Source organism: Haliaeetus albicilla, chromosome 20 (assembly GCF_947461875.1).
Source record: "Haliaeetus albicilla chromosome 20, bHalAlb1.1, whole genome shotgun sequence".
NCBI lineage: Eukaryota > Metazoa > Chordata > Aves > Accipitriformes > Accipitridae > Haliaeetus > Haliaeetus albicilla.
The window spans coordinates 10,150,173-10,162,153 of record NC_091502.1 but is presented as its reverse complement, the minus strand read 5'-3'; the positions used below and the strand labels follow the sequence as shown (position 1 = coordinate 10,162,153).

The 11,981-nt window shown below is 39.7% G+C and overlaps 1 protein-coding gene across 2 annotated transcripts in view; it reads left to right on the top strand.

Annotated features, from left to right (window-relative positions):
• The first annotated feature begins 7 nt into the window (after positions 1-7).
• ATM (ATM serine/threonine kinase) overlaps positions 8-11,981 on the top strand; it is a 79,672-nt gene continuing 67,698 nt past the window's right edge. The window contains exons 1-9 of one of the 2 annotated variants that reach the window (XM_069808240.1): positions 8-143; positions 1,973-2,074; positions 2,160-2,272; positions 3,536-3,681; positions 4,086-4,250; positions 9,023-9,188; positions 9,480-9,718; positions 10,562-10,725; positions 11,112-11,281. In XM_069808240.1, the coding sequence (XP_069664341.1) occupies positions 2,003-2,074; positions 2,160-2,272; positions 3,536-3,681; positions 4,086-4,250; positions 9,023-9,188; positions 9,480-9,718; positions 10,562-10,725; positions 11,112-11,281 (1,235 nt within the window). In that variant the 5' untranslated portion in view covers positions 8-143; positions 1,973-2,002. Of the gene's footprint in view, positions 144-1,972; positions 2,075-2,159; positions 2,273-3,535; positions 3,682-4,085; positions 4,251-9,022; positions 9,189-9,479; positions 9,719-10,561; positions 10,726-11,111; positions 11,282-11,981 lie in introns of those variants that run through there. The other variant, XM_069808241.1, reaches the window with a different exon arrangement.

Below are 11,981 nucleotides of genomic sequence, written 5' to 3'. Positions count from 1 at the left end.
CCAGGTCTGCCCGCAGCCGCCGCTGCCGTCGCACGCGGGCCCCGCTCGGCTCCACGCTGCCGGGGGAGGGGCGGGCGCGCACCGCAGCCGCGGGTGGCCGTTCTCCCCGGCCGGCTCCCGCTGCTCCGCCACGCCGCTCGGAGGTGAGCCCGCTGCTGTCCTCCCCTTCCGACCCGCACCAGGCCGCGGTGGCGACGCGGCCTCTCCCCGCGCCCGAGGCTCCGTGGCCCTGAGGGGGCTGCTCGGCCTTCCCCTTCCCCGGGCTCGAGTGCTGGCGGGGGGGTGGTGAGCCCGGCCCTTAGCCCCGCCGCCCGGCGGCGGCTGAGGTGAGGGGCCCGGGCCCGGGCTCGGCGGGGCGGGCGTGCAGCTGTTGCGGAGGTGGGGGGGCGGCGGCGGCTCCGGCTGCAGGTCCCCGGCGGGCTTCCCGCGTGGTGTGGGGCGGCCTCGCGGGGGTATCGGAGAGCCAGAGCTTGTCGTCTAGGAGCGGCTGGATGGCGCCCTTTACTTGTAATTACCTTGTACGCCTCTGCCTGAGCACCTCTGCAGCTGCTTAGTAAACACCTCTCCGTGATTTTGGGTTTGTTTTTTTTTTCTTTTTGTGGCGAGTTCCTTCCTTGCCCGGTGTAATTTTTGTAGGGGATGAACGTGGTCATACTGTGACAGTTGGAGAACTATGTAACAAGTAAGAGAAATAGTAGATGGATGCCATCTGAGAAACTTTTCACTGTTGTTATTATGGCTGTTGAAATACCATTAAGTACAAACGAGAGGAGTGACTTCTTCCCCTTGGATTCCCAGTCCTTGCAACATACAACCCGTGTTGCCACAGTTCTCGGTCAACCATTTTTCAGCCCATCAGCATTTTAGAAGCCATTAGTGTTTAAAAAGTTACTTTTTCCTTTTGGTTCCTTTTCAGCAAAAGCAGTAAGTTAGTAAAGGAACGCTACATCGTTTAAATTAGTTCCATTGTACAGTACAGCCAGCCTTCATGCTTTTCATACACACCTATCGGTCACCATATCTCTGATCATACTTAGTCCCAGCCAGATCTTGATTGAAGCCAAAGGAAATAAATACACTCTAAGACAGTAGATACTTAAAGTTTTCCTTGTCCAAGTGGATATTTTTATATTCTCACTTAAGTGCTCAAGATTTAGTGCTGTGCATCATGAACACCCATTCTCAGTTGCTTATTGCAGCCTCAGCAGCATATGCTTGGAGTTATTTCCAACTTGTCTTACCTGTCTTTTTCAGACAAAGTTTCTCTTGGGTCTGCTTTAAAGGCATAAAAAGAGAATCATGGAAGTTGTATACAATGTCATTGTCATGACAGGCATCAGCGTAACTAAAATGCAAGGTCTAGCTAATTCCAACCTCTGTTGAAGGAGATGAGGCATAATTTTAAGTGATCAGAGAAGGAAAATGTTGTTTCCACTTACGATTGATACTTGAGCATCCTTTGGGATGTTGAGTCCAGAGGGATTTGTCAATATGATAGTCCATACCTTTGAAAATGTAGGGTATGAGAGACGAAGAGAGTTTTCAAAGTGCTACCTTCTCCTGGCAGCATCAGGTTAAGACAGCTACTGATAATAGCTAGCTGCTGAAAGTTAGTGCTGTTTGCCTGAATGTATTCAGTTCTGTGTCGTTTTAATCTTATTAAAGTTTTGCTCCACGTTGTCTGACCAACTCTATTGTGTTATCACTCATAAAAAGGGAGGCAGTCAGAGTCACGTGAGGGGGATCTCTGCTGTTAATCTTTACAACTGTTGCCTGTGGGAATAGTTTATGTTCTTGATGTGAGACTTCGCTTCAGTCTTGTGACCAATAAGACTAACCGAGACACAAATGAGCTTTTCAGTGAAATAACGCTGTAGTTGTGTTTGATACTGGATTTTCAATATATTGCATTCCCAATTTTTTTACTGGTTGACTTGGCTCTGACTGTTTTATCCTTTTCTTCTGTTTGCAGATGCAAATGAGTCTTCTGTTAAACTGAACCATGAGTCTTGCATTACATGATCTGCTCATTTGTTGTCGTCGCCTTGAAAATGAGAAAGCTGTGGAGCGAAGGGTAACAAGTTTTCTTTTGGTGTGTGTGCCTCAATTAGCAAAGAAGGAAATCATAAATAATTCTTTTTCTTGAAATACATTTTCAGAAAGAAATTGAAAATTTCAAGCGGCTTCTCCGTGATTCTGAAACAGTTCTCCAGCTGGACCGGAATTCTGATTCTAAACAAGGAAAGCAACTCAACTGGGATGCTGTATTTAGGTAGTTTCCTTTTCTTCCTTTGTGAATGGTCGCAATTTTCTTACATGGAACATCATTCTTCTGTTTATTGGGCCTATTTGAATGTTTATCTTTCTGCAGATTGATTTAGACTTCTTGTCAGCTTGCAAACAAGAAATGACTAATGTTAATTAGGACGTAATTTTGAAATCTAAAGGAAGTAAATTTGAAATAGCCTAAAATGCAACACTTATACAGAAAACTGAACTGCTAGGAAACTGATCATTAATTGGGTGGTCGTTTTTCCTTGCAAAAATAATAGTTACTTTCTTTTATTGAAAATTATCCTCTGCATCTGATTTTCAACGTATATGACATTCATATGTAGATTGTAGATAGCTCATTAGAATTTTTTGTGTTACTGAGTTCTTCAGGACACAATAGAAAGACCATGGCTTGTGAATTAAAAGAAGTTGTGCTGAGGTTTGTAGAGGCCCATCTTTGATATAATCTGCTTCACGTGTACTACGAGATTGGACCGAGCACGAGTATGATAAGTTCTTAGAGCAGCTGGGACCAGTGTTAAATTTCATGTTAAAAGTGCATCTGAAGTATTAGTTTTCATAGGCTGGTGTCTGGTCAGCTTTCCATTATGTTTTTAATTGGACAGCATTGGAATAGTTCTTGTTTCATAGCTGTGCCAAAAATATCTTAACAAGTGTTTGATAAATTTTTATATGTTGCTTTTGAGATGGCCAATAATATATTAGAAATACATAGGAGGAATACAAAAATAGAGACTCTAAACTGAACACAAGTAGTAGGCCAGAAAATCTACAGTAATTGCCAGTGACAAAGCCAGTGAAGTTTAATCTATTCTTAGATTGAAAATCCAATCTATATGTTAATTTTAAATGGTGGAGAAATAGGACTTGAAGGTTTTCCCCAATAGAAACAATGAAGAGTACTTCTTATTATTTTGTTGTATAATGTTGCAGCATAAATAAAACGACTTAGCATTGCTTTTTTCTAATTATAAATTTTATATTTAGCATTATGCAAAGTTTAAAGGAAAGTTTGGTTCCTATTCAAGTTGCTTCTGGATTATCTTTAAAACTTACAGCTCCTTTTATAGATTATTTCCATCATGCTTGGACTGTAATATATTTCAGTTGTTTTTAGTCTTCGATAGTTAGAATTGTGAGAAGAACAAGCACTGACATTCTAGGCTAAAACAACATTTACCTATTTTACTTCAGTCATAAATGTGCAGATCCTTGATTAATCTCTCTTTTATTTTTGAAGTGTCTTGCAGAAATATTTCCAGAAAGAAATGAAAAACCTGCAACTGACAAAACCAAATGCGTCTGCTTCGACCCAAACTACCAGACAGAAAAAGATGCAAGAAGTTGGAAGTTTGGTCAAATATTTCATCAGATGTGCTAATAGAAGTCAGTAATATATGTTCATATAGAATTACTGTTTCGTTTTGGTGCTTTGTGTTCAACTTTGCATTTTTAGTCTGAAGTAAGTTACCAGGGTAGAGTTCATCTTGCTCAATTCCACGTACTTACAGTTTAAGTATCTTCATGTGAATCAGTCTTTTGTGGTCCTTCTCTGTCCTTGTTGATGTTCACAGTGCCTTTTTCTAATTATTCAATTTATATATAACTGAGGTATCCTCTCGTAATTTATTTTCTTAGAAACAGTTTGTTTAAGAAGATCATTCCTAACAGAACTGTTTCTGAACTGTAGGGATTTTTTTCTTTTTAAGTAAACATTTAAAAACAATTAATTCCAGATTTATTTGGCACACTTTGGGTTAATTACAGTCACACATTGTTTCTTCGTGTAGGAGGACCCAGACTGAAATGTCAGGAACTTCTGATTTATGTCCTGGAAATTATAAGAGATCCAACAAGTTGTGCTGCTTACGGATCTGACTGTAGTAGTATACTCCTGAAAGATATCCTCTCAGTAAGGAAATATTGGTGTGAGATATCCCAGCAGCAGTGGTCAGGTAACATTTTTAAGCCTACTTACAAATGTCTTTTCCTAGTATAGAAGCATGTTCAGGTGCATTTTAAGTTGTTTGATGCGCTGTTGTGTGTGAGGTACTACATAAAACATGGAGTAAAATAGTATCAGCCTTGAAGGCTTACAGTTGAAATACACAAAGCGACAAAGATTAGGAATTGATTTTTTTCTTTCTGTATACTGTTTGTCTATTGCTTGCTGAAACATATGTACTTCTATACAATCAGGTTATGTATGCGTGGTCTCCACAGGGCTTAACATGTATAACAAATCCATGGAATGTGTATGCTGGAAATAGCCTCAGTAAAACTGGTGTTGGTGTGCAGTTGTTTGCAAGTTATTAGGTATTGGCTGGTATAGTTTTGATATAGTTAATGTATTACTATTAAATTTTATTATCTGAGTTTTGTTGGCTTATGAAGGTCCTAAAAACCCATTGAGTCACTGTTGTTATATGCATATATTGCATATAAAGAAAAAACTAGAAAGCTTAAGATTTAAATAGATAAAAACAGTTTAAAAAGTTGGGTAATGAAGAGCCTGCAACCTGAACTGAGTGGAAATGCAAACATAATTTTTCACTTTTCAGAGGATTGGATTTGACTCCAAGACTTATTTAGCATGGAGAAGAATGTTTATGTATCTTGAATCATCTGACGTGTACTAAGCTCTCAACTCATCTGTTTTCATTTGTTGATGTAATAGAACAGTAATTTGGAAAAAAAAATGGTATTAGAAGTTTTATAGTCTAGTTTGTTGAATGTTGTATGTGCAATCCTGGAGAAAGTGTAGAAATACTATCTTTATTTGCATAGTGTAGTGCTCTGAAGTCAGAGTTTCCATTTTTGAAAAGCATTTTATGAGAAAATACTCTGTAGCTTGAATAGAGTTTTTTAACTACAGAATGGAAATAAACTTGCAAGGAACTCAGAAGAGGGGTCTGGTGATACTGGGAGTGAAAGGGGAGGCAAAAAAAACCTGCCGAAGGCTGGCAAAGCAGAGTGACTAAAATGGAACCACTCAGGATGGGAGGTGTGGTTGGGTAATTAGCCTGAGGGTGAGATCTCAGAAGTTAAAGAACTTGGTACTATTTGGCCATGGAGATAGAACTGGAAGTTGAAGATTGAAGGGGAAGCTGGAACTGTATAGGAAAGCTGCCTGAGACTAGAAGCCAGTGAGGGGGGTAGAAGACAAAGGGCTGTCAGCCTGCAGGTTGGAGCAGAATGTGAAGGCAGGGACTGACCTGATAGGGAGGCTGGAACCTGGAATTCAGAGCAATAAGCAGGAAAGGCATCTGAAGAAGAGCTGGGTACTCAGGTGGAACTGAGGGTAGGTGGGTAGCGAATGGGACAAAAAGCCAGGATTTTGAAGACCGATAGTGAAGAAGGCAGAGAAGGGAAACTAAGGCTGAGTGTCACTGGAAAGGTACATACGGGTTGCTTGAGGAGTCTATGGGAGCTGCTGTGTGGTAGTTACGTAGTTTAGGAAACGTGGAAGTTAGCTGAGTCTGTTTGTGTATGGACAGAAGCTGGAAGTGTGACAGAAGAAATTTTGACGTTAGATCATATGGGGCATAGCGGAATTTAATTACTGAAGTGAGACAGGACTGAAGGCCATAAATCTAGAGGAAGTCAGACTTAAATCCATTAAATGAAACAAGTTGCATTTATTAGAGGAGGGATATATGAGCTTTGTAAAGGTTATCATAACCTTTTTAGTGATTCGACCTTAATGCTTGTTTATAATTCTTGGAGTACAATGGAGAAGTCTGTTTTCTATTTATAAAATTGGTGATCTGGTGCAGGAGTTGAAAGTAAGAACATGGATTCCAGCTGTTGCCCCAAAGCAGATTTGATAAGCAAATACTGACTTCATGAGGTGCTTTTATCTGCTGGAATTTCTGAGCTTCTGAATGTTGATAGTCATACTCTTAAAAATTATGAGGAGCTGTCATATTGTTATATACTGGCTGCATCATCAAAGGAGTCACGTGAGGCCAGTGGAAGCTGTATGCAGTAGTCTTACTGAAGGAAACTGGAAGCCCTGGGAATTGGTAATGGGACCCTGTGCCTCTTGCATCTTGGGCATTGGCTTTTTAATAAATAGATATTTTAGGGACCTGTGAGGACGTCAGTGAGCATTTGGTATTGCCACTGTAGTAATGAATGAGGACACCTCTTTGCTCAGCTGTCTGACTCTTTCAGAAAGGAGGAGGAGTCAGGGCTGCAACAGACTTCACCTCAATTGGTGCTGGTTGCAACTCAGTGCACTGATAACAGTGTTGGAACAACAGAGATTTACTCAGTCCTCTACATGGTCTTATCAAAGGACTAGAAAGTTGAGGGATAGTTGCTCAAACCCATTCACTGTTTGACAATCCCATCAGGCTCATGTAAAAATCCAACAGGGATTGGATATTAATCAGAGGTAATTGATATTTGAATGAGGTAACATCACCCTTGAACACTGTAGTACCAGGTATACTAGAACTACAGTAGGAACTCGAAGCAAAGAGCACTACCCAGTATATGACCATTGACACAGCTGATGCATTTTTTTCCATTTCCCTGGCTCCTGAGTGTAAACCACAGTTTGCCTTTACCTGGAGAGGAGTACAATATGCCTAGAACCTTCTGCCACAAGGATGGAAGCATAGGTCATATGTCATGGACTTGTACAAAAGGTTTTGGAAGAGGGCAGTGCCCCAGTACGCTTACAGTACATTGATGACATTGTAGTATGGGGAGGTGTATAACACCATGCCCATGAGGTGTATAACAAAAGCAAAGAGATAATTAGAATTTTACTAAATGCAAGATTTGTGCTTAAAAGAGGTAAGGTGAAAAGACCTGTGCAAGAAATAGTTTCTTGGTGTCAAATGGTGCTGTTGGATTCCTGCTGATGTGATTTACAGCATTGCAGCAATGGCAAGGGGAGGTCACAAGAGAGCATGGAGAGTAGACGTGGAAAGAGTTCATCCAGTAAGTGCTCTGCAGGTGTGAGCAGGAGCGGTTTCCCAACCTGAGGAGGTCCCAGTATAAGAATCCCCTGCAGGGACAGGGAGCATTGGCTGTGGGCTGTTGTGACCCTGTGCTGCAGTGTACTTGCAGTTGTGTAGGGCCCACTGTTCTGAGGGTGTTGGGAGGTCACTGATGCACATTCCACTTCCACCCTTTATGCAGAAGGGACACAGTTAAACCGGGCTTGGACACTTATCACCAGGTTAAGGCTCTGTGACCCAGTAATATAGGGGTATGAACTGTCCCCGATTCCCATGCTTCAGAGAGTCACCCGTGTTCTACAAATGACCCCTATGCCTGCTTGGAAAGAAGGTGCTGGTATCTCTATTGAATCTGAGGCCAGAGTTACAAAAGACTTGGTGAAGCTGGCATTATAGGTCCTGCTGGAGTCCAAGATGTCCATAAGTCTACGAAGGCCTGCACAGCAATGAAGCAGTAGCATTGCAATTTATAGTTGTCCCAAGCTGACTTTTCCACAATACAGGAATCCAGAGCTCAAGGCCCTGGGTGATGCCATCGATGTCACCCATGCAGAGTATTCAAAAGAAGAGATTCTGAGAGGGTGCCTCAGAGGCCTTGATCCTGACTGTCTGTGGAGAGCTTACCCCAAACTGATGAGCTGCTGACCAGTAGAGTTGAGGGTTGTCAGGCTCTTCTAGGTCATAGTCACTCTACAGAGCAAAAGTACAGTAACTGATCATTCTGCATCCCAAGGACTATATGATACAGCTGCTCTGAGCTCATGTCTGGTTGACTGTGAACAAAGTAGTCCTAGTGGCTGGGATTCCCAAAAGATCATTCTACCTATATTTTTCCTCAGAGAAAAGGAAGCCTGAGAGGTGGATGTCCATTCATTCAAAGTGTTGTCCCAGAATAGCTACTGAGGTCATAGGACTGAATCAGTATTACTTCCCTTTGTGGTTCTTTGCAGCGGATATTGTCCATTGGTGGACTGAGGGACAGTATCATGTCACTTACAGGTGGGATAAATGAAGTGGCAGCAAGGCTTTTTTCTATGTGTTGTGTTAAACTGATGGTGATGGTTGGATCAGTAATGTGCTACTGTGATTTGTACAAGGCTGATGAAAGAACAGTGTGATGATTCCTAAACGGGCCTTGACATAAGAAAGCAAAAATCTGAGGAAGGGGCCTTTCCTTCAGAAAACTTGTAAATGAGTGCAAAGCATGGATGTGTTGGTCTGTGGGTTGGAGTGAACTAGCTGAACTGCATGTAATGGAAATATGGGGAGCCTCAGTACCAACTCTTTTGATGTGTTTACCTGTTCCTGCTATGCCAAATTCTTTGTTAATGTATGTGTGCCTGTAAATTGTTTCTGAGTACTTTTATTATGTATTCTGCAACAAGTGGAGCCCACTGTGCTGAGCAGTAAATGTAGAGTAGAAGTTGACTGTGAAAGTAGTTGTGAAACTTGATCATGTGGCTATAGCTACTTTGCTCAGTGCAACACAAAGCAGATTGCATCCCGGCTCAGAATGAATATAACTCTACTTCCAGTGTAGACACTTTCACTTGTTTTAATTTTTTCCCCAGTTAACTTCTGTGAATAATGACATGAGGTTGAATTCAGAATGGTGGTTTCTGTATATTTAATGCAATATTTTGCTTCAAGCGTTTTTTATGTAATCCTTTGTAATACATATGTTTATTTATATTTGCATAGTTACAACATATATACACACTATGTCATATATACTTTTTTTAACATATTTGCAGAGTTGCTGATCCTGTATGGCCAATTATACCTCAGACCTTCTGGGAAGATTAATAGAGTCTTGGTGGCTAGGATAATTCACACACTTATGAGGGGGTACTGCTTCCAAACTGATGGATTGAGTTCTGATATGTTTATCTTCTTTTCAAAAGCAATGCAGTATGCAAGGTAAGTTGCAAGTGCTCCTCTTGTTTGCTAATACTTACTTTTAGAGAATAACTCATTTTAAGTATTTGGGATTAGACTTGAGTAATAGCAGGTAATACCTCTTTAGACATATTTGGTTCTGTCTTTGAACACCAATTTAATAAATTCTTTAAAATATTAATAACTTCTGCATTTATTAGGCAAATAATATTCTGAATATGGTTACTTGCTAGTATTTACATTCAGACAATTCCTGTGAAAAGAAATAAGATGATTTCTTCTGGAAGTGTGAGTGTTTGGTTTATGTTGCAGGCAGGAAAAGAATACTGCAGGCCTGGATCATATTGTTGGAGCAATGAATATCTTCTGCAATAAGTTTGCTGTCAACTGTCGCATACGGATTTGTAAAGTAGGGGAAGAAATTTTGCCTACAGTGCTTTATATATGGACTCAGTATAGACCAAAGGATTCTCTGAAGGAGTCAGTAATTGAGTTATTTCGCCTCCAAGTTCGTATTCATCATCCAAAGGGTGCAAAAACTCAGGGAAAAGGTACAATAAAAAGCTCCCTGTTTTGTTTTTTTTTATCACTGTATGTGATTGTTCAAATTATTTTGCCAGCTTTCTGAATTTTGATACTGAGGCTTGGAAACATTAATGGGAGTGATGATTACTTGTCAGTAGTTTTATGCTATAGGTTAATATCGAGTGAAAGTGAAAATGAGGTTTTCAAATTGTATGCACTAAGAGAATATTAATTGTGTGAAGTCCTAAAGACATTGATTGGTTGTTTTTTTTTATCAAAAGGTGATTTTAATTACTAAATCAAAACACGAAGTCTTTGGGGAATGGAAATAATAGTTTAGACTGAGTTTAGAGTGCCACATGTATTCATATCGTACCAGGTTTATTTAAACCCAGAAATTACTACTATGGTCTAAGTCTGACTCTACTGTGTAAAACTTATCAGAGAACATGACTCAGTAATTGTGTTTGCCTGTCATGGCCTATTTCAGTTATAGCATCATTTTTTTAAAAAGGTTTGGTTTTTTTGTTTGGTTTTTTTTTTACTTTGTCTACAAATGACAAAGAGTTTATAATTAGTCCAAATTTATCCATTGCATATCATTGTAGTCTTTCCAGTTAGATAAAGAATTGTTTATTAGAAACTTCGTTCCTACCCTCATTACTTATATACGCTGAGTAAATTATCTCTTAACTTTTTTCACTTTTTACTTCATTCATTCTCCACTATAAGACTTGTTTTGCAGGCCTGTGTTTAAGCTTTGTATGCTTTACTCTGATTTCGGCTGTATTTTGTGCTGTCTAGGTAGGTTTGTGTGTTGTATCAAGTGGGTGTTACACGTTATCTTTTAATTGTTTTTGCGCATTCAGGTGCATATGACTCGACAAAATGGCAGAGTATCTTGCATAACCTGTATGATCTGCTGGTGAATGAAATAAATCTCATCAGTAGTAGAAGAAAGTATTCTTCAAGCTCACGTAATATTGCTTTAAAGGAAAATATGATTGAGTTAATGGCTGATATTTGTCATCAGGTAACTTTTATTTGAATATAAAGTTGACTATATATTTACTGTGTTGTATGTTTTGCTTTTTAAAGTAATATGGCTTTAGCATTTCCTCAAAATCATTTACTGAAGTCTTAGTACCTTTTGTCTGTGTTCTGTTGTGTTTAGTTGCTAATTTTTGTGCAGTTTAGAAATGTGTGGACTTCTAAATTATACTAGGTTTCACTAGTGTTGCTTATTAGACTATAAGCCGAGGTTCTGTTATAGTAAAGAATAATAAATAATACTTCTGGTAGCCTCTTAAGAGGCTTTATACGCAGTGAAAAATGGACTGGTTTAGTTTGATGTTTCAGTTTTCCTGTAAATACTACTTTTTTTTAATTTGTGTACTTTTTAATTTCTCTTTACAAAAGGTTTTTACAGAGGATACCAAAGTTCTGGAAATTACCCAGTCATATGATGTTTCACAAAGAGAGTCCAGTGATGAAACAGTACTAAGCAAGCGCAGAAGGATTGAACTAGGCTGGGAGGTAATTCGAGACAACCTTCAAAGATCCCAAAAGGATTTTGATGTCATACCTTGGTAATAACATCTTTACATGAAACAAATATCACTACAGACATCTTTTTACATTTAAGTGTTCTCCTGAATATGTTGTGCTTTCAAATTAGGTGTCAGCACATGCTTGTAATTAAGCTTAGCTTCTCACAGCATTTGGAAAGTAGTGAGTAGTGTTCTTGGCACTCTTGCTTTAAAAACTTTTGGTTTCCTAAGAAATAACAAATGAGGCCTGGTAAACTGTGTTGTAGTGTATAAGATATTACTGCCTCTGGTTTTTTTACCTGTCTTTTGTGCTAGATACTACCAGTCTTTATGTAAGGGTATTTTGTTTGACATGAGGAACTTCTGAACTGGAGGTATAGCTACACATTTTCTTCCACTGACTGCTGCAGAAGAAGGAGCCTGTAGCAGAGAGCATAGCAGGGAGTCAAGTTGTTGTTAAAAGACCACAGTTAGACTTTTCCAGAACCTACCAGTTGTAGTCCTAAGCCTAAGAATGTTGATGTTTTAGCTAAAATAGATTACACTGGATGTTTTTTGCTGTTACTGTTCCTCTCTGTTTTTCTGACTTTCTTGGAAACTGCTGTACAAGATACCAGAACAGTGTAGCTGCTTGTGAATTGGGCCCTGAGCTGGGGCAGCAGGTGTGTGTGTGTGTGTGTGTGTTCATTGCTTGCAGTGTTGAGACAAAATAGCTGTTTAGGATCCAATTGAGAAGTTA